At 37.8% G+C, this 22,146-nt stretch overlaps 2 protein-coding genes across 2 annotated transcripts; both read left to right on the top strand.

Annotated features, from left to right (window-relative positions):
* Window positions 1-1,049: 1,049 nt before the first annotated feature.
* On the top strand, window positions 1,050-15,554 carry LOC146461892 (mitochondrial adenyl nucleotide antiporter SLC25A25-like). Its single transcript, XM_085086225.1, has 11 exons — window positions 1,050-1,482; window positions 2,317-2,443; window positions 2,741-2,828; window positions 4,426-4,540; window positions 5,223-5,331; window positions 6,646-6,695; window positions 7,264-7,416; window positions 8,816-8,923; window positions 10,183-10,350; window positions 11,175-11,325; window positions 11,985-15,554. Exons 1-11 carry the CDS (start codon window positions 1,231-1,233, stop codon window positions 12,164-12,166), a joined length of 1,503 nt encoding a protein of 500 aa, XP_084942351.1. The 5' UTR covers window positions 1,050-1,230; the 3' UTR covers window positions 12,167-15,554.
* Window positions 15,555-17,144: 1,590 nt separating this feature from the next.
* On the top strand, window positions 17,145-19,274 carry LOC146461891 (uncharacterized). The gene has a single exon (XM_085086325.1). It carries the CDS (start codon window positions 17,270-17,272, stop codon window positions 18,758-18,760), a length of 1,491 nt encoding a protein of 496 aa, XP_084942451.1. The 5' UTR covers window positions 17,145-17,269; the 3' UTR covers window positions 18,761-19,274.
* Window positions 19,275-22,146: the final 2,872 nt, after the last annotated feature.

Genomic DNA, 22,146 nt, shown 5'->3' with positions numbered 1-22,146 from the left:
TGCCTGGATTCTGGAATCCCGATTACCTTACAACGGGCGAAAACAACCCAGCGGCAAATAGAGCCGGTAAACATGGTCAAGTGGTCATTTCTGAAGTTTGCACTCAAGCCTAAGTTTCTGCAGCATGAAGCCATATTTAATAGTCCATCGTAGAGTTAACCCCAGCAGTTACGTTTGCCGTTGATACTCATTTACCCCTGGATGAAGACAGACAATGTGGAGCAAAGTTTGTAACGAAAGCAATGAAGATACAAACCTAATCTCACTAGCTTTTATAAGCCTTCGTATCAGATCCTTAACATTGGCTATAGGAATGCAAAATCAGATTTGATGAATTAACTAATATTCCGCGATTTGTATAGGCGGACGTCTAAGTTGCATAAGTGTCGGGGTTTTCGGGAAAGCAATACACGTGCACGTTATATTCGGACAAGAAAAAGACGGGAAGATCTCACGCAAATGAACTAACCATAAGAGTTTTAGGAATTTATTGCATGGGTCACGTACGACACGTTTTTGCTGTTATAATGTTTTTTTTTAAAGGCTCTCTACATTCCGTAACTACTCGGACGATGGAAGGCGGACTGTACAGCTAGGACTATATATTTATATTCTTGAATAATTCGTCCAAAATTTGTCCCAAAATTGGGCGAATGCTCTAGCGAGTTCTAGCTGGAATTCTTAAAAGGCTCCCCCATCAACGAACAGCAATAGCGTGAGAAGTTCGCCCTCTGCCATGCGCCATGCTACGCTTAAAGCCCTCAGCCGGTTTAATATACATACCAAAACACCCACGTAAACTCTATTTCCGGTAAAATTAATATACCAAGCAGTAAATATTTACTCTCTTCTGCGAAATCATGACAATTTTAGCATTGAATGCATGTCGGCCAATCAGAAAACAATTTGGGCCTTCAAAGGTACTTCCCCGGCATTGCGTCTGATATGTCCTCTATTGATGACGGTTTCATTAATTAGACGCAGCCCTTCACCTTGGGTCGCTGACCCTCTGGCCAACCAACCATGCGCAAGCAATGTTCTTTGCCCAGCGGGTTCCCTCTCAAATCCTCCATTAGCCGGGTTGGCAGTCGAGTGGAAATGGATGAGTTTTACGAGAAAAATAGAAGGCGAATATTTAGGTACAGCTTCCACAGAGACGTCGGAAAGTTTTTCTTTTCTTGTCAACCAAACTACAGAATGGAAAGTCTGTAAGTATCAGTGTCGACAAAGATGCGTCAAGGCCTGGCCGCAGAGCTTGAGCCTCACCGCCATCATGGTTCCGGCGTTGTAAACATGGACTCGGATGGAGATGATTTAAAACAGGAAAATTTCGACGACAACAGCTACCAGATGGATAAAGAAGAAGTAGAGGATCTATTTAAGAAGCTAGATAGAAACAATGATGGGAGAATAGACCTTAGCGAACTCGCAGAAGGTCTAAAACATTTGCATGGATCGCGGTATAAAGCGGGCCAAGCACAGGTTTGTATACAACACATTACGGGCTCAATATTTAGCTCGTTTCCCTTCATTTCCCGTTTTCTATTATGTCTAATTTCAAATATCTACGCTAGGATTTGCCTAACCTTAACTTTTAAGTTGTATTCTGTGCTTTTCAATCGCATCAAGGCGTGGGCGTAAAGACTAGAAATTGTTTTAATTTTCTTTTAACCATAAATTAAGCTTTCGTATAATTTTATATTTATAAGCTTAACTTTACGATATTATCTGATTCCTCGATCAAAATGATAGACGGAGAAAATAGCTTGTAAGACTGCCTGTTATCAATTTTTATTATTGTTTCGTGTCGTTTCCTTTTTCTTGCCCCCAGAATGATCCACTACAGACGCATCAATAAAAATACTGAAATTATATATTTAAAAACCTAGTACTTATTATAATTGGTTAACATGCATTGCACGCAAGGATTCTGAAAATTAGTATTTTATTCCTCAAGAATAGCTTCTTTAGTACTGAACGTAAGCAAGGATCACGTAGAATTTCTATAATCTGCTCCAGTGTTCAGCGGAAATTGTTATAATTTGTGGTTTGGTAAAAATTAAATGTACTAGCTGTTTTGGCAATTCTGTTCTGTGTTATCACGTACCAGTTCAATACATCCAAGAAGGAAAAAATATTGATTAACCAAACAAAAACATGTACATGTTGTTGTAACGATAAAAAAATTATTATTTTTAACCAAAATCCTGGGGTTCTAAATTTTCATTCCATGTTTCAAATTCCACAGAGTTCTTGAATGTTTTCTTTTGCACGCATGATGTTAAAGAAAAATTCTTTTTTGTTTGTATGTGGCAGCAAATTATGTCATTAGGTGATCAGAACCTTGATGGACACATGTCATTTGAAGAGTTTGTCAAGTATGTGACAGATCACCAGAAGAAACTGTGGATTGTCTTCAAGTCTATTGATCAAGATGACAGTGGTATAACGTTTTACTTTTATAATACTTTTAGTCCTTAAAGGATGACTTTTTTGTCAATGTTACTGAACATCTTGACTAAACAGGGATGGTGTTAAAGACTAGTTGATTACAATATTTGTCATGATATAGGTTTTATGGATATTTTTATTTTTATATTCTGAGATATGTGTCCTTACTTTGTGGGAAACCCCTCTCCTATTATTATTATTATTATTATTATTATTATTATTATTATTATTATTATTATTATTATTATTATTATTATTATTATTATTTGTCATGTTTCTGTCTGTCCAGGAAGTGTGGATACTACAGAGCTCAAGAAAGCATTTGAGAAAATGAATGTTCAAGTGACAGACAAGGAGGTGAATCTTCTACTGAAAAGGTAATACAGTAGAACCCCACTAACTCAAACCCTGAAGGGACAAAAAACAGTTCAAGTAAGCAAGGGGTTCAAGTTAATGTTAAATTTCAATAAATTATCCTTTTAAAAATGAATAAAATATTGTGGTGTTATCATTCTTTCACAATCATGAGTCACTTGGTGTTTTGTAACATCCTTTTGATAAGAATGTTTAGTTTGGGAATTTTAACCAAAATTTTAAGAATATTCCAAGGACAAAACAGAGGCCGAGATCTAGTTAACGTTGTTTCCTTATCATGTTAACATGAGATGTCCACACATCAATTACATGTAGCTATGTTCTGATTTTTTTAGGGTTTACTGACAGACATTTTTGCAATAGAGTTTGAGTTACCTGGGTTAAAATTAGAGCCAAGGGACAGTAAAAGTAGTTCTAGTTAGTGGGGAGTTTGAGTTAACCAAGTTCGAGTTAGCTGATGGTAAATGACTGAAAAAATGGGGTCAAATCTGGGGGAAATCACATTTTGTTTGAGTTAGCAGGGAGTTCCAGTTAGTGTGGTTCTACTTTATGTACTAGACTTGGCAAAGACATCAGAGGCATTTTAATTTTGTGGGTGTTGCACCATATGCCAAGTCCCTAATTCACATCAAGCGCATTAAAGCAAAGTGCAGTTCCAGAAAATATTCATACTCCACCCACGGAAGGTTTTTTTGTCTTGCACCTCCCTCCCCCAGGAAATTCCAGTTTAGCTAATCATACTTTGCTTTGAAATTTTTGGCGTTCAAGATCTCCCTCCCCCTAGGAATTTCCAATGACCTTCCTTGGGGTGGGTATGGATTATTTCTGGAACTGCACAATATCAATATAGACTAAAGTGGCATAGAGAAACAATACAGTAATAGCCCGCGTATAAGAACCTGGGTTTTAAGAACCTGGTTGGCTAAAATTTTCATTTTAATCCCCCTCCCCATAAGAACCTATTTAGGCTAAAATTTTAAGTTAGGCTCTTATCAGTGGGGTTGCTGTGAAAGTGTATAGGTAGAAACTTCTGAATTAAGATCTAAGAATTAAGATGGGCTATTACTGTACAACAGAATGTAAATATGAGGTACCAGTCAGCCTTGTTAATGGTAATAGTAACGCACTTATATACTGCACATACACTGTATCTCATTAGTCTCATGGCAGTTTACAATAATTATTATTCTTCTGTGGGGTCAGATCGGACCTCGGCATGTAGAAGTGCCACTGGCAGCCACTTATCCAACCCATACATGAATATGAAAGACAGATCCAACAGGATCCACTAGTGTATGAAAGCCTCATCAACACAACAAATACTACCTTAATGCAGCCATTACAAATTGCCAAATAACTTTCAAAGTCAGGGAGTCAATGAAGGATTTTCAGGGGACAATGGATGTCAGTGGTTTTCTCCAAATCTCCTTAAGTTTACCATTCATTTTGTTTGGTCAGGAAGCCAACTTTCTTGGGATTTTGACCTGAGACAAAAAAAACCTCTTATTTGGAACACTGCATCATAAACCATCCTCTTAAAGGAAATATTGAACAGAGATTTCTGAGTTGTTATTATTATTATTATTATTTTTCATTCAGCATGGATAAGGATAAAACACTGAAAGTGAACTGGAATGAGTGGAGGGAGTATCACCTGTTAAACCCCAGTGGTCACAGTATGCACGATATTATCCAGTTCTGGAGACACCACACTGTGAGTGGCGTAACCTGTATATGAGACACAAGGGAAGGGAGAGCGCAGAGCACAAGTGCACTCATGACTTGTGCTTTGCGTTTGCAAATCCTGTCTCCCACGCACCCTATGAGTGATGTACTATATTTACTCAAATAAATACCAGGCCCAGCTGTTCAAAAAGAGGATAACTTTATCCACTGGATAAGTCGTTATCCAACAGATAATTAACAACAAAATCACACTGGATATTGCTTGATACTTAGCCGACAAGGCAATATGCTAAGTTGGCGAAATTCTGGGGATTTTCCACAAGATAGAGCAGGATAATTTTGTTGTTTTATTTCTCAACACACTGAAAACAAATAATAGTTAAATTTCAGAAAAGCTGGAGATGATCTTTATTTTGCCATTTTTCTCCCGGCAAGCAAAATTACGTCTATCGCATGATATCTGTCGACTATGGATGACAAATTGAGTGAACCATGACCACATTGGGAAGTGTTACAATGTGTTAATTAACAAAATGTATTGGTTGGAGTACATTTTATCTGCTGGATAACAATCAGTTTTATTCTTTTCTTTCTTTCTGCTTCATAAGCAAATGAAATAACAATCCAACCAAGAGACTTTTCTGGAAATAGAAATTTTTAATTTTAATAACTGAATAAAGTTGATTGTCTTCTTTTCTGTTTGTGCTTAGGTTATTGACATAGGGGAGGATATGACTGTTCCTGATGAATTCACAGAGGAAGAGAAGGTATCAGGAATGTGGTGGAGACAGCTGGTAGCAGGAGGCGGTGCAGGAGTAGGCAAGTCCACTCTGTAATAGTAAAAGGTCAGGCAATGGCAATGTTGTGTCGGCCCCAGACAACAATATATACACGAAAGCCTCATTCATAAATGAATACTCTCTATTCAGTACAGTTAGAATAAAAGCCTTTCATGGCTAGGAAATTGTACCAATATGTTGCACAATTGTCTAGAAATGAATCTTACCTTTGCTGGGATTGGTTCATGTTTTGTAAAGCCCTATTCATGGCTAGTAGTTTGCCACGTTGTGTCTTTTAGTTTATAGCACATTTTTTCCTATTGGTCGAACTTTGAGTCACTGTCTCTCTATAAAAGCGTCAGAACACTATCCCAGGGCATTATCCTGGCAGTATTGCAGGAACGCAAACACGTTTAAAAATTTTGTTTACCCACCCTCCCTCCCTTTGGGGGAGGATTGTTATATAATTTATTCATTAAACTTGGGGTCACTCCTTGTGGTTTGGTTAAGTCTGCGTTGCGACTTCCCTCAAGCTCTTGGCATTGCTCGTATCTTGCCATCTCATACCTTTGCCTTTATCTTGTCTGATCCAGCCCGTATGGTGCTGGGGAGATAAGAAAGGTTCTGCCAATACTCTTGTCCTACCCCATGTTAGAAGGGGAGGTAAGTGAGGCTTACATTTGTTTTGTGCACATAATCCGAAGTCGTATTAACCTGCCACAGGGATGTGTCCCCCCGATTATGCCACCTTGTTGTTTGTTTACTTGTCTCAATACTGTTATCTAGCTGCATGCTTTCTTAAACAATAATAATTAAAGTATATGCGGAATAGTGACATTAAAACGTCAAATGAGTCAATGAAGATATCTACAACTCGGGTAGAATTTGTGATAGGTAGATAGTTTATTTTCATATTATTTAGATAGTTTAAGGACGGTGCCTACTAATACCGAAGTATTTTTGTGCGGCTTTGACTATGCGGGAAAAACAGATCTTAGCAAGGCCTCTTGGAATCCAAAAAGAAAATTGGGGGTAACCACGCATTTTTCAGAGATAATTAAGCAATAATATCTCTAAAAAGCGCCAAAATATAAAGCAACGTATGGGATTTTTTTCCTAAATTGAAGCTTAATTATCTCTGAAAAATGCATGGTTACCCCTAATTTTCCTTTGAGATACCAAAAGCACTTGCTAAGTTCTGCTTTCTCCGTATAGTTTCAAACCGCGCAAAATTATCCCTGTATTAGTAGGCACCACCCATAGGAAACCCGAGTATCTCGAGATGCGCAGAACGTATGCGCAGTAACAATAGTAGGCACCGTCCTTAACTCATATTGTGTTTCTTTTCTTGCAGTTTCCAGGACAGCCACTGCACCACTGGATAGATTAAAAGTTTTGCTACAGGCAAGCAGAGAACTAGCTCAGTGTTTTATTGTTTTCTTGTTCAGTAAGAAACTTGCTTGGAGCAAACATATCAGTTTCCTTTGTTGTTGTTTCAATGATGACTGAAATGATCGATTATTATCTGATCATTATTTTTATATGGACTGACACTTTTTCTGGAAAATCGTCCTTCCTCCTATTTCTTTCTGCCTTTCCAGCTTCCTTTCCTCCTTTCCTTCCTTCCTTCCTTCCTTCCTTCCTTCCTTCCTTCCTTCCTTCCTTCCTTCCTTCCTTCCTTCCTTCCTTCCTTCCTTCCTTCCTTCCTTCCTTCCTTCCTTCCTTCCTTCCTTCCTTCCTTCCTTCCTTCCTTCCTTCCTTCCTTCCTTCCTTCCTTCCTTCCTTCCTTCCTTCCTTCCTTCCTTCCTTCCTTCCTTCCTTCCTTCCTTCCTTCCTTCCTTCCTTCCTTCCTTTTTTCCCTCCTTCCTTCCTTCCTTCCTTCCTTTCTCACTTTCTTTTGTCCTCCTTTTAATTAATGATGACTAATCCTAACTGTAAGCATGCTTTACACATCAATTGTGGAACCTTTTAGGTACAAGCTTCAAGTCAGAACAGGATAGGAATTGCATCTGGCTTCTCCATGATGATAAAAGAAGGAGGTATAAAGTCTTTATGGAGAGGAAATGGTGCTAATGTGGTTAAAATTGCACCAGAGTCAGCCATAAAATTCTTTGCCTATGAAAGGGTAAGCAGTGATCTACTAGAGCATTGAAGAGGAAGCAAAGCCCCACATCCAGGATAGACTTTACTTTGGGCTAGCACATAACCTTGCATCGATTATTGTTGCCAATTCAGATCATCAAATAGAAGAAAGGATTCGAACAGGATTCGAACCCATGGCCATGGTTTCGAATCCTGTTCAAGCCTGAATTTTTTTCAGCTTCCTTTTCGCAACTGCTTAAGTTGCGTAGTACATGTACTTGCGAGGATCTTTCTTCTATTTGATTTTTGATCCACAGTTCAAAATACATGTTTCATATATTTACATTAAATTTTATTAATTCAGATCATCTTGTTCTACCTATTGAAGTTTTGTTTTATGCCTTTGTCTACTGATTCTTGCATCTTGAATTCCACCTTAACATCTCCAGTTGCAAGACTTTTTTGAAAATATTATGTTTTTGCAATTATCTGATACAAACAAGCCTGCATACAATACTTATTGCTAAGTAAAAAAAAAGAGAGAGGAAAAAGTGAAAAAAAAAACTAAGTAGAACTTGCATTTTACATCAGAATGCTAAGGATTTTGAAGACAATTAATATTTTATTCCTCACAAATAAGGATCATCCCAAATTTTAGGCTAAAACAAGCAGTTTTGACTTTTTCACTGAAAATTCAGTAAGCTTAAATTAAAAGCTTCAATTAACTGCATGATCTAAATTTGAAGAAATTCTCCCATGCACGAGTCATTAATTTTTCAAAGTCTGCATAGCTGTTAGCTGCTGGCTTTAATACACTGTGCCTAGTTGTGGGCTTCTTATGCAGGGATGTACCGATATCAAACTAAGAAAAACCTGAGCAGCATCATAAATAAACCCAGTGAGCCCTATTGTACTCTGTACCGTGTTCTGTATAAATTTCAGCCCATGTTAAAGGGGAAGTATCATGGGGCTTTTGACCTCTTTTGTTAAAAATGGTGAAATAAGACCTTCACTTTGCTACAAAATAATTCTAGAACAGCGAGAGGAGAGAAATCAACTCAATTCCTGACAGGAACAACACGTACTCTGTTCTAGTGCGTTTTGGAAACAAAAATACAAAAACTTGAAAAATATTAGCCTTATATTTTTCAAGTTTCAATCCATACCGGCCTACTCTGTCTCTGGCGGGAGGCACTAATCGACAGTTTTATTGCACCGGGGTGATTATTTATAACAAAACTAGACAATATTTTTTTGTCCCTGTTCTCAGACAAGCATTTCTGGGTTTTGAAATGACATCAAATTTTCATGATACTTCTTCTTTAAGATGTCCTGAAGCCTTATGAAAACCCTCATTGCCCAGGCAGCATGTAAAGGTTGCTTTTCTGGCTGTGGAATAAAAAACAACTTACAATGTTCTGGAACATTTCTTAATTAAACAGGCAAAAAAGCTGTTAGGTGCAGATGAAAAGCAGCTTGGAGTTAGGGAAAGACTAACAGCCGGAGCCATGGCGGGTGTAGCATCACAAACTAGTATATACCCACTGGAGGTAAAGGTGTTATAATGGGCAAGAACATCCTAAGGTCTTTTGAAGGCAAAATGGCATCTGGGCATTGTATAAAGAGACCCATTCTCAAGAAAAATTACCATTTTGGGGTTTCATGTGCTTTCAGGATGGCAAGTGTACTTATGACAGCAAATGCTTTTCATGTGAATAATTTATTTGACTTGTTTTCCAGCTTACCATGCTCTCACCAATAGTGTAGCTCCACTTCTCACTAAATAAACCACATACAACCTACAGTCTCTTGATTTGCTGTGATGAAGGGCTTGCATTTGCAACATAATCATCGAATCTCTTTATGTTGGTCTACAGTTTCTTGAGTAACTAACCAGCCCTTACCCAATTACTTATTACACTGTATTTCTAGTTAAAAGAGTTGTCCTAAAAAACTGTAAACTTTTCTTTAAATCTTGCCCTTTTGCCCCTTAAATTAATGTCATTATGTAACTGCTTGCAAGTTGTCCAGTTATACCCTCCAAACTGAATCTTTATAAATCAAGTGACATTGTAATAAATTTGTGTTTAATATTTTAGTAAATATCTCTATGGCCAGAAAAGTTCCTGTGGATGTTCTTGCCAAAGTGTGTTCTTATTCTTAAATTAATGATAATAATGGAATGTTACAGCATTGGAGCTAGTGTACAGAGACCTGATTGGGAATGTTTACATTATACAGTGGAACTCTGGTATTATCTGTTGCCTATTATTTACTTATTGTTCCATTATTGCATTTAAGATAGTATCCTCGTTTTTACAGGTTTCTGTTGCTTTGCATTAAGTACAGTTTATATTTTTGTCTTAAATCCACTCTCATAGAATAAAAAGCACCTTGCAAGGCACCACAAGAGTATTTTTTTTCTTTCAATAAAAAAAAATAGAAAGAAGAAAGTATTGCTTGCTCAATACATGTAGCTTTGATTTGAGTATGGTCACATTTTAGGGTTGTGGTCCATTTCTTTGAGACTTGAAAAGGTAGAACCATTTTCTTTAGCATACTAAACAGCACAACAAGTAAGGAAAGTGCTGCAGGATGGCTTTAATTGGAAAGGTTGTGTTATGAATAGTAATAACTCCAAACCCATCTTTTATTTAAAATTTATATATTATCATATGTAAATATCTGAAAAATACCCCTTGAAAGCATCTATACTAATGACCTTTGTTTGGAATACGAAGTTTGACACAAGGTTTGACTTCTCCCCTGTTATATTTTATTTTATTTATTTATTTATTTATTTTTTCAGGTTTTAAAAACAAGACTAGCTCTTCGTAAGACAGGGCAATATAGAGGACTTGTTCACGCAGCATACACAATTTTTAAAACTGAGGGAATCAGGAGTTTTTACCGTGGACTCTTCCCAAGTCTCTTGGGAATTATTCCTTACGCTGGTATAGACCTTGCTGTATATGAGGTAAATTTCTTGTAGGGGGACGTTATTAAGAATTTATTATTTTGTGAATTTGTGGAATAACAGCAGGCAAAAAATAATCTTCAAATACCACACTTGGTGTTAAGTTTGAAAACATGTTTCAAATGACCTACATGCATCTTCTTGTGAATGCTATCTATATAATTATTTTGAGGGTCACAAGGTTATCAGTTTTATTAATATCCAATGTTACCCTCGATAAATAACGTCTTACCTTACCTTAATTGTTATCTATGGATGTGTTTAATAGAGATTTTAATTTGCTGATTTCTAAACTCCTTTTTAATATAACATAGCATCTGGCTTCCCTATCTAGTTCCTATTGGTATCGTCATGGTACATTTTTCAACATATTGTGGGATTTGCATGAACTGTTGGAACTGTGGAAACTTTACATTAGTAGAAAATGTAGAAGAGTTGAAGCCCTGTGTTAATGTTGATCTGTGCATTTAGCATCCATTCCTAGCAGTATTATTGGTGTGAAGAAATGTTGGAGAAGTGGACTGGATCTTCGGATCTGTGGAAAGGAAAATACCTGTGTCTGACCCATTCCCGTCTCAGCTTTGTGGCTGCTCTTCAGTTTTGTGGCGTTTGCGTTTTTTCTCATTAGCACCATGATGGGCTCTGTTTCCTATTTTTAAATCTATTTTTAGTATTTTATCATCCTTACGTTTCAACACTTAGCTGTAAATAATAGTAATAATGCAAATTTTTATAGCACTGTTATCCAGTTAGGATAACTGTCCATAGTGCTTTACGATGTTGAAGTCTCAGTATAAGTTAACCCGGTGGATTTTATGTTGCAGACGCTTAAAAACTTCTATTTAAATTACCACAAGAACGAGTCTGCCGACCCGGGAGTGTTGGTTCTATTAGCCTGTGGTACAGTGTCTAGTACATGTGGGCAGTTGGCTAGTTATCCTCTGTCGCTAGTGAGGACCAAACTACAAGCACAAGGTAAAGAATACTGTAGCCCGTGTGATCAGGCAGAGCCAGGATCCTGTACACTCCTCAATAGGGGCTTTAAAGGGAAAATCCACTGTACGGGAAAAAATGGCGGCTGTACATTTGACCACGATACCTTGCTAACCTAACACAGTCAGTAGGTACACAGAAAGCCATATTTTGGCGAATTTCGTCCCTGTACTAACGACATTGTGTATGCTAGGTCTGAAGTTTATAGAGCTTTTCTGTACGTTTTTATGAGCGTTTTTAGGGTTTTTGTACGTTAAAAATTATGGGTTTTTGTACCAGTCGCCATCTTCTTCGGTAAGGTGGAATGTCATGTGTCTCACGTAAGGAACTTTTTAAAAATCTTAAGGGCACCTTTTCATCAATGTCAGCCGGATCTTTTTCTAGGGCATGAAAACTATTCATAAATGTTTTCGGCTATGGATGGCTAAGACCGACATGGATACCATTTTGAGGAGGTTTGGCCGATGATTTCAACTTCTCCTTTTGTCTTAGGTCAAAGTGGTTAATGACTTACTGTAGCTCATTCTTCCCTTGAAAACTCGCTTGATTTTATCTCGTTGATGATCCAGAAGCACGTTTTTGAATCTTTTTGCATGTGATCCGGATTTACGTAATCGGGGTATTAACGTGTTTTATTGCAGCACGATCTCGGGATGCTACTTCAGGAGAAAATATGGTCTCGGTGTTAAAAAGAATTTTAAGCGAAGATGGACCACGTGGACTTTACAGAGGCCTGGCACCGAACTTTATGAAAGTTGCGCCCGCGGTCAGTATTAGCTACGTCGTGTATGAAAATTTGAGAATCAGCCTAGGAGTTATCTAGCAACAGCCACTGAGGTGCCTCAGAGATACAGAAGGACTGCATTTCTGGTAGAATGTGGAAGAACGAAAAGAAAGCTTGATTGTTCGAGAATTCTACAGTATGAGGAGAAAATCAAATTTTAAAGGGCTATATAACACGGATTTTGTTTGTTTTTTTTTTTTGGGCGGGGTTAAACAAGTGTAATGGTCGCTCCTGGATCGGATCGGACCCTGTACAGGAAATGCACCGAAAAACACAAAGAGTAATACACGGTCTCTAAAGCAACACTATTTGTCTTTTATATTAGCTCGTGCAGCTAATTTTTAAATTTTATGGAATACTTTTACAAGTAAATAGTTTTGAGCTTGTTTTAATGGATGATTTTTAAAGTTAAAACCTACTTTTAACCCTTTAACTCCTAATATCAAAGAATCTTATCATGTCCCCATACTTTTTTATAAAAGTACTGGGAAGAAGTTATTAAATATCAAGAAAATTCACCTTGGGTGATCATATCCCCAATTCTCATAACCTCAGGGGTTGAATAAGCATTGATATTACAAGGAGAAATTTGATGCTGATCACTGTTAGGCTTAAAGGGTTAAGTTAACTGTTTTAGATTGGTACATAAACTTTTTTGAGTTTTTCCAATGATGGATGATCGTTATGATGAAACCGAAGAAAACTGCTTAAACCAATGAATCAGAACCACACTGAGTGATGATAATTCGAAATTCCTTGGACGGCTTGTGTAGTATATTACTTGTCCTTTATTCTCCAAAAAATTTGCCAGAATGAATCCTTATGAATCAGTTTCAACCGTTTTCTGCTGTTACATCCTTCGGTTTTCTTCTTAGCTTTACGGTAGGAAGGTTTTCTTGTCATCCGTACATCGACCTCACACAAATTTTTAAAAGCTGTTTTAACCGCAGTGATGGAAAGCACAGACACTGTTGGGCAAAGGGAAATATATATATTTTTTCAAGGTACGAAGTGCTTTTTAACTGTTAGTCAATATTCGCAAAATTTTACTCCCACACTAATTTGGCCTGTGCATGTCTCTTGTGTCGTTTTCAAGCCTCGCCTCTCTGAATTCCGTTATGTATTCGATTCAATTCTTTCGAACTTTGCACGCACCAGTTGCAAGCACGGGAGCGTTGCGCCACGATCGGCGTTCAGTTGAGTGTAGAGCTCAGGGAACGTCCAGACACATTGAAAAACTTTAACGGCCGGTTATTAAAACCAAGTCAGTCAGGCGTCCTCTGTTCTTAACAGTGTCAAGAAGACGTATGATAAATCAGGAACCAGACACATTTAGGGCCTCCTCAGACGAAGTAAATTGTTATCAGCGACTATTTTTAATCGACCATCTAATTGACTCGACAATTGTTAATGTTCGGAAATGCGTTTTCACACTCTAAAAGTTAAGTTGTTGATAGCCGGTATGTTTTGAGGGAGCCTGGAAACTTGCTTGTAATGCGCGTGTGTACATCATGCAGAAAATGGTGGACACGTTTACGTAGTAGAGGGGACTACTCCCCTCTACTAACTATGGTTTACGTCGCTGCAAAGATAGACTTTAGTAATCGATGACTTACTCACAGATGACAGAAAGTAGGCTGTCGACAACAAAACTGCCGCGTTTGTTATCGACTATAAAAGTAGTTTTCCTTTTGAAAAGGAAAACTACTTTTGTTGTCGAAGACTTTATTTTTCACCACCGGTAGTTGATAACTTGATTTACACACGAGATGTTTCGTCATCGATAACTTTTTGTTATCGACAACTAAAAAGTTATCGATAAGAGTTTGCCACGTCTGTGGGGGCCCTTATCTACTTAAAATGACCCACTTATTATTCCACTACAAAAAGATTTTGTTATTTTGGCTTTTCTTTTCTAGAAAGAGTGTTGAAATACACCTGGCATTATGTGTCTGTCCACCAGTTTCGGTGCGTGCGAATGACGTAAACAACACAGAAAGCCAGTGAAATGTCTTTGTCCATATTCGCTCTGTTGTAAACCGGTCAAACCAGGACACTACAGTGAATTACTGTCTTATATTTTGCGCGTTCTCTTGACCTTATTTGGTGAAATGACCTAAAAGTGGAATAATAAATGGATGTATTCAGTTAATTGTCTGATACAATGGTCGTCTAAGGTGGCCTTCGTTTGAATAACCGACTGTTTCTATCCATGAGAATAGTTTATCATCTGGATCGTTTATGGTCAAGATAATCGTAGTAAAATATCTTTTCTCGTCTTATTCAAAATTCTTTTGATTATTAAAAGAATTGTTTATACACCTTGTTATTAACTGAGCTGTCAATTTGCTTACGGTTTTTTTATTTTCCAAAATTAAATTGGGCGCTTTTTATCACGCAAACGCCCGTGAAGGTCTGACTGGATCAGAAAGAAGCTGACAATTTTACAGCTGTTTTATAACTATCGCGGAAAGCTGGTTTACATTTATAGATGTAACATTTTACGTTAGGTTCAGTTATGAAATATATTAGGCGGGAGGAACAGAATCAGTTTTTGATTCCGTTTTGTAATTTTTTACATCATTACTAAAATATTTAAACGATTATTAATATGCCATATTAATTGCATTGTACTTCACACAAACTTGCACTCTTCCAGTGTTCTGTCAGTGCAACGTAATTGGAAGTATTTATTGAAAACTGTTGTTTAGCACATATAAATCAATCTCAGGCTATCTGAGATGAAAATATTAACACCACTAGCTAGAGACATATTGCAGCCACAGTTAAGACGCCGTTACACGTTGAAACTTTAAGCTTAAACTTGTGTGCAACGTTGCACCGTGTAACATGGTCAGTTTCTTGAAACTGTTTCGAAGTTTCGTTGCGAGACAAGCGTCACGGAAAGTGAAACAGCTTTATACTTCTGCAACGGCTCGCAACGGTCTCAGTGGTGATAAAACAAGAGTTTCACTGTGTAACAACACTTCGTGGAACTGGTCTCGTTCGCCGTTGCACACAAGTTTCGGCTAAAAGTTTCAACGTGTAACGGCGGCTTTGGTCTGATCGACCCTCCACGCTACCCTATATTACTGACATTAAAGGGACTATGTCACTTTGAAATCGTTCGCCCACCGTTTTCAAATACCGTCGGACAGTTCAGGAAGCTGTTTTCATCTGTTTGAATCGAGTTACAAACGTTCTTTGTTATTACAGAGGCTGTTTGTTACGATATTTTAGAAAGCTTTTGCAATGGCGCAAAAGCAAAAATCCCGCGACGAGTTGTATGCAAATTAGTCTCAACTGAACTCTACTGCGCATGTGCCACAGCTTACATATTCCCTTTAAGGTATATGAAATAAACGTGACCTAAATGAATGTGAAATGAAGGGGAAGTTAGTTTTTCAATTAAAGGAAATTAAAGTGACAGACAAGGTAACAGATCTAAATGAAGGGAATGAACGCGAGTGTGGAGATCGTGGGTGCTGATCATTTACGCAAACCACCCGGATAGAAATTTTCGGCATAAATACGAAATGATGTAGCTTGTCTTAACAGAAGATGATAACATGCAAAATGTATGAACATCAGCTGTAAATCCCAAAAGGAGTAATAAAAGTGCATCACTTTAACCAGAAGCCCATAATTTCCGAGTACTCCAAATGAAATGATGCGTACCATTTGATTTTCCAACTGGAATTTCCGGGTTTTCCATGTAAATGGTAAGCACCCCCTGCCTCTATTTGGAGAGAATAAGTTGATGATTCTAAAGTCTTTGCGTCCAAAATACACCAAAAACTATGCAAAGAAGGGCCAAAAAGTGCTGAACCCTTTTTAGCCCAAGTATCAACATGTATTTTCTCCTGACTGACCTCCATTGATTTCTTTTGCTACTAGTTGGGAGAGTTTGTATAAAAATCAAGGCATTTTATCTCTGATGTAATGTTTAAATCACGAGCAGCAGTGTTTTTTCGGGATTTAAAACCACGATGCGAAGCCGAGTGGTTTCAGACCTGATAAAACACGTGCTCTGAGTTTTTTAAACGGCTTCAAAAACATTCCTGAAAAAGCGTGCGTCAAGATAGTTCATAACAATGATGCTTTTGTGAACTTTGAAAATTAGCGTACGAGAAAAACGTTAAACACCGCATACTAATAAGGAGGAGATTTTATCGGGTTTTAAAACCACTGCACATGATGTTTTATCGACCATTTGATAGGTCAATGGGCTTATGACTTATTAATGAGTTTTTGAAGGTTATTTCCTTTGTTCTCCTGACTTAAATGTTTAATCAAGCAGTAACATTGTAAGGAGAAATGACATGTTAGTCACCACTGGGGTTTGAATAGAGATAATAGAAATGATTAGTGTCTTGGAAATTAACGCTCTACCTTAATAATGTCGCTAGAAGCCGGTAACGCTCCCAAAAAAAAAAATAACACTATTTACACGAAAAGAAAGTTTTGAAATTCGTGTAAATTGCATGGAGTGTAAATTTCCGATTATAAGGTAACTTGTCTTTCAAGCATTACATTCTGTAAAAACTTCAGCTTTTGCCGCACTGAAGGCAATCGTCTGCCTCTCTCTTCCCAACTTGTTGCTTATCTCTAATTACTATTGTTAAGAAGTTTTCACCTCTGGTACACCTCATTTCTATTGTGATTTGAGAGAAATGTGTTACATAAATATTAGTATAGAAAGGACTTACAATTTGAGTATTTTTCGATTGTCATCGGGAAGTTATTAAACCCCTTCAGTTTTTTTTTTTATGTGCAGCTATTTCAATTAACGTTGTCGGATCATGGCAAATTATAAAGCTATAAGACAAGACCTCAAGGTTCTGTGGATTTTTTTCATGAATAAGTTCATCAAAATCAGCTATGCCTCGTCTGTCCAGTGAAGATATAGGATGGCGAGCCATTTGGATGAAAGAAATGTTAGGATATCAAATGAATGAGGTGGCAGCCTCTTTGAAGATGTCTTTAAGCTTTAAGCTTTGATCCGACAACGTCAATCCGCCGTACGGAAAAAGATGGCGCCTCGCGCAGAATTCTGGGTAGATCGACCAAATCGATGAAAACAAAGATTTCGTGATCGTTCAAATTTGTGACAAAATGTAAGGTGTATTATCACGAAACTGAATGCCTTACAAGTGCGCTGTTGGGGGTTGCCCCCACAAAAGTTGGATTCACAAGACACTTACTTTTTATAGTTTCCCAACTGACCGGAAACTTAAGCAAAAATGGGTTTCTGCTATAAATTTGAGAACGAAATGCTACAAGTGGAGGGCGAGTGATCGTGTTTGCAGCGCACACTTTCGTGACGGTCACAAGTATGGTTGTAATAACATCCCTTCCATATTTCCAAGACGTGACTTAAAAACAGACCAGATAGTCTGGCCAGTAGATATATCGTGTCTTCTGTTGAAGAAAGCGCCAGCGCAAAAGGAACTTGGGCAGAGCAATGGCAACATTCCGGTAGTCCAGTCCAGCGAAAATCTTACGAAGAAAGCAAAGAGTGACAAGACGCAAGCATCCGAGTCTCTTCAAGTGCAAATGCCTGTAATGGAAGCTGAAGAAAGGAAATGTGGATGTCAGAAAAAAATTGATGGTTTGTTGGAGCGAATAAGACAGCTGGAAGAGCGAAGAGAAATGGAGAGGTTCGGAGTTCGTCGGTTTATGGCTTCCGACTCGGACATGCGATTCTATACGGGACTACCTGATTACCAGACATTTCTTGCTTTGTATAATTTCCTTAAACCAAGACCTGGCTTCTCCCTCAATTACTACAATGGCTATTCAAATGTTTCAAAAGATCCTTCTTATGTTGTCTCGAGAGGAAGACCTCGACAGCTGTGTGCCATAGACGAGTTGTTTTTGACCATGACAAGATTGCGCTTGGGATTGCTGGAGAAAGACCTGGCTGATCGCTTCTTTATCTCACAGCAGGAAGTCTCCGAAATTTTCTCAACCTGGATTGATCGAATGTCTGACTTTCTAGGGAAACTTTGCTTCGCAACGGATCGGGAAACAATGAGAAAGAATCTACCAAGGTGTTTTAAACCTGATTACGAGGACGTATATTTGATTATCGACTGTACGGAACTTTTCATTGAGAAACCATCGCAAGTAATCCAGCAAAGTGCTACCTGGTCGGAGTACAAAGGCCATAACACCGGAAAAGGTCTGATTGCAATTTCACCGCTAATGCTGCCAGTCTTCGTTTCAGACATATATCCTGGCAGCAAATCTGACGAAGAAATCCTGTCTGATAGCGGTATTTTGTCCCATGCACACCAGGGAGATAGGTGGCTTGCTGACAAGGGGTTTCTTGTTCAGCATGTTCTGGACAACTTTGGTGTCAGAGTGGAAACTCCGGTTAAGTTGGAGGGAAGACAGCAATTTTCCATTGACGAGGATGTGCACAACAGGAAGAACTCTCAAGTAAGGGTCCATGTGGAGAGAGGGATTAGGAGGGTCAAAGTTTTCAAAATCTTGCAAGGGAACATCCCACTTCGATATCTCCACCTGATATCCAAATTGTGGAAGGTCTGCTGCTGGCTGACTGCGTTCTTGCCACCTCTTATTAGGGATGATGGGGAGTTAGTTGATGTTGATTCAAAAGAAGAGTAATTAAGAATTATTTTCAAATTAGTTTTAAGGAGACCCTATAGGGGGGTGGGGAGGGGGGTCATGTGTCACTTGTTTGAAATTTAAAAATATGCCTTGTGTCCCTGTCATGGTCTTTTATCAATGCATTGTGTCGCTGATGGAAATTGGAAGACAGTAATTGTTCATTGTCACAATTTCGTTTCCGGCTTTGCTGTCGCTTAATTTGGACCATGTTGCTTGTTGGAATATTTTACCCTGGCAGGGTCTCTTTTAAGTATTTTTAATTTCATCAAAACTATAACAAAATTCTCAAATATTTCAAACATTGTACTTAATGCTGTGCCAATCCCATATTTGCACACAATCTTGTACCAAAGGTTTGCTCCCTACATTATTTTCTCAATTTGAGATTGTTATAAAAAGGTTTTAATGGGAGAAGGATATTAGCCAAAATACTGATGTTAAAATTGAGCATTCTCCATAATTATTTTATTAAATTATTTATAAATATTTAAATATGCATATAAGAGCAATAAATATTTATTTTCAAGATAATACATGTAATTATCTGCATTATTTATTAAATTGTCAAGCATGATAAAGTGATCGATTTGATTATGAAAATTACACGTAGAATCATATTTACAATGTTTCGGTGTCCTCATGACACCATCATCAGGTCAAAATATAATGTTCAACAGATAACAAAAATATTAATTTTCAAGTTCAAGTTCAAGTCCCTTGAGGCTGGGTGAAGAGTTTTGCTTTTATTGAGTCACTTTGAATATTAGCGTAAAAGCAAAACTCTTCACCTAGCCCCAAGGGACTTGGACTTGAACTTGAACATTAATGTTCTTGTTATCTGTTGAACATTATATTTTGATCTGATGATGGTGTCATGAGGACATCGAAACATCGAAACATTGTAAAACGATTTGTATGGAGTCATCAGGGCATAACAGAGCTAAATATCTCGACCCCAAATCGCAACAAGATGCTGATTTTTGGCAAGTAGGCATTTTTCATCATGCTCTTTCCAATCATATGAAAAAATCCCATAATTTCAAAAATTCTAGTATTTGTGACGTCACACTTTAGGACTCTCTATGATTCTACCCGTAATTTTCATAATCAAATTTATTAAATTATTTGTAAATATTATATAAGACCAATATTTTTTTCTTTGTAAGATAATATATGTACTTTTTGATTGAGTGGATTTGGGCTGGTTGAGAAAATATTTGGCTAATAATGGTCATGGCGTATGTACGGATCAAGTGCAGCAAGGTCTGTGGACTGTGACTGAGAACCAGATATTTTCCTGTCTGCATGGCCTGACCTGAGTTAACTTTCAATCTCATTGCATGCAGCTGTAAGAATCCCTAGTAATTCACATACAGTCATACATGTATGAATCTCTAGCATCACCTGCAGCTGCAAGAATCTCTAGCATTGCATACAATCATGTGAAAAAATGAATCTCTAACATTGCGCATTGTCATTTGAATCTCTAGCATCACATACAGTTATACGAATCTCTCAGAGCATCGTATACAGTCACATGAATCTCTAACATCGCATACAGTCATGAATCTGTAGCGTCGCATAACCACATGAATCTCTAGCTTACAGGGCCAGCCATTATACAGCTTTTTCCTGTCCCACTCACACTAAATGTAAAGCTTACAGCCCTTGACATGGGCATTTTCTTAATACTTTTCATATAAATATATAAGCAAGTACTGGTTGTAATGGTAATGATAAATTATGTAATTATTTATTTTAAATAAATTTATTTATAAGTATTTCATGACCAATAATAATTTCTTTTTAAATTTATAATGATATATCTTAAATTGAATCATTAATCAAGATATATATTTATAAATTTATGTGTATAACAATATAGAAACATTGATTTGGTTAGCTGAACCATAACATGACATAAGAAAGAAATAAAAATCAGCAACTGTTTCCTAATATTGCCATGTTGTCAAGATTTGTCAGCATCAATTGCACCTCCCAAAATTCACATAATTCATGGATCTGCCCCTTCAGCCTTGTATTTTAATATTATGAATATTGGATTAAAGAGCGTTCTCTGGTTAAAAAGATTAAAAACATGAGCTTTCGGCTATCAGTCTATAGCCTTTAGACTGATAGCCAAAAACTCATGTTTTTAATCTTTTTAACCAGAGAACGCTCTTTAATCCAATATGTTTTATCTTGGTTACAGCTCTATTTTTACTAATATTATGAATATTAATGTACTCTCACACAAACTTGACTTCACGGCAGCCTTTGGCCAAAGCATTTGCCCATTGCCGGAGGACTAACAAGTTTTCAAAGTCTGGGACTTGTCCGGCCAGCTCTTCAATTTTTGCATACTGATTGCCATCACATTTAACATCAGATCTTGATAAGGGCTTGTTGTCCAGAATTGCACAGCAAACTCGGATAAAAACATTAACAAAACTGGTATTGTTTTTAATTAAGAAATACCTAGATTTGTTTAATTCGGGAACAAATGACTGAAGGATTCCATGATTTCCTTTTGCACACACTTGCTGTAGATGAACTTGACACACGTGGGTGCCGCTGATCGACTCCAGTGGCTCTTCACATCCTTCAGCACGGGTCTTTACTTCCAGTAAACACAGTCCAGATAGTTTGATGTTGTTCCCATTCTTCACATCGATCAATCTCTTGCACGACTCCCCCTGAAATGTCCCATCTGGTGATGCACCAAACCGGCTGTCCGATTCAAGTGGGAACATCCCACATTCCATCACATTTGCACCACTATCGGTCTTGAAACAATTAACAGCCGAGGATTCAAATTTAATTCCTCTTTGGAAATTTTGGAAGTTTTTGGGTGGCTCTTGTTTTTTGTTGATAACACAGCTCCAAGTTTCCACAAATTCTTTTTTCCCATACAGTCCAATCAATGCCGGTGCTTTTGAAGATGTCACTTTCCCGATTCGATCACGGAACCAGCTCTCTGATCGCTGCTGTGGAAAAGCTTGTATTCTCGGCTCGGATGTGCTGTTTTCTTTGTGAATGTCAGATGATGGATCAGATGATGGGCCAGGACTGGACTTCTCTTCAGAACGGAGGAAGAGGGATTTGGAAACAAAGCGCTGATATTTTGATCTGGTTAGTTCCTCGCGCAGCATGTCAACACATTGTTGGTCTACTTCCGGTTCGCCTCTGGGCCGTGAGCTGTAAAGGATATTTACTTCGGCAGGTAATTTGCGTTTTCTGCCTCCTGCATTATCTCGACTGAGGACATGCTTCTCAAATACAATCTCTTGTAATGGCTTTCGCTTCATCACTTCTTTTTCCGGGTCTTGATGAGCTTTTATTGACGGTACTCCCCACTGCTGGCGTACATCGGTGCAGCTAAC

Source organism: Pavona decussata, unplaced genomic scaffold (genome assembly GCF_977016875.1).
Source record: "Pavona decussata unplaced genomic scaffold, jaPavDecu1.1 SCAFFOLD_193, whole genome shotgun sequence".
Classification (NCBI taxonomy): domain Eukaryota; kingdom Metazoa; phylum Cnidaria; class Anthozoa; order Scleractinia; family Agariciidae; genus Pavona; species Pavona decussata.
The sequence above is the reverse complement of the archived record's forward strand: the minus strand, read 5'-3'. Positions and strand labels throughout refer to the sequence as shown.

Coding starts and splice junctions, on each gene's coding strand:
- LOC146461892 (XM_085086225.1), top strand. CDS start 1,231: ATGCGTCAAGGCCTGGCCGCAGAGCTTGAGCCTCACCGCCATCATGGT. Junction 6,696..7,263: donor GATTAAAAGTTTTGCTACAG/GCAAGCAGAGAA, acceptor GGAACCTTTTAG/GTACAAGCTTCAAGTCAGAA. Junction 10,351..11,174: donor TAGACCTTGCTGTATATGAG/GTAAATTTCTTG, acceptor TTTATGTTGCAG/ACGCTTAAAAACTTCTATTT.
- LOC146461891 (XM_085086325.1), top strand. CDS start 17,270: ATGCCTTACAAGTGCGCTGTTGGGGGTTGCCCCCACAAAAGTTGGATT.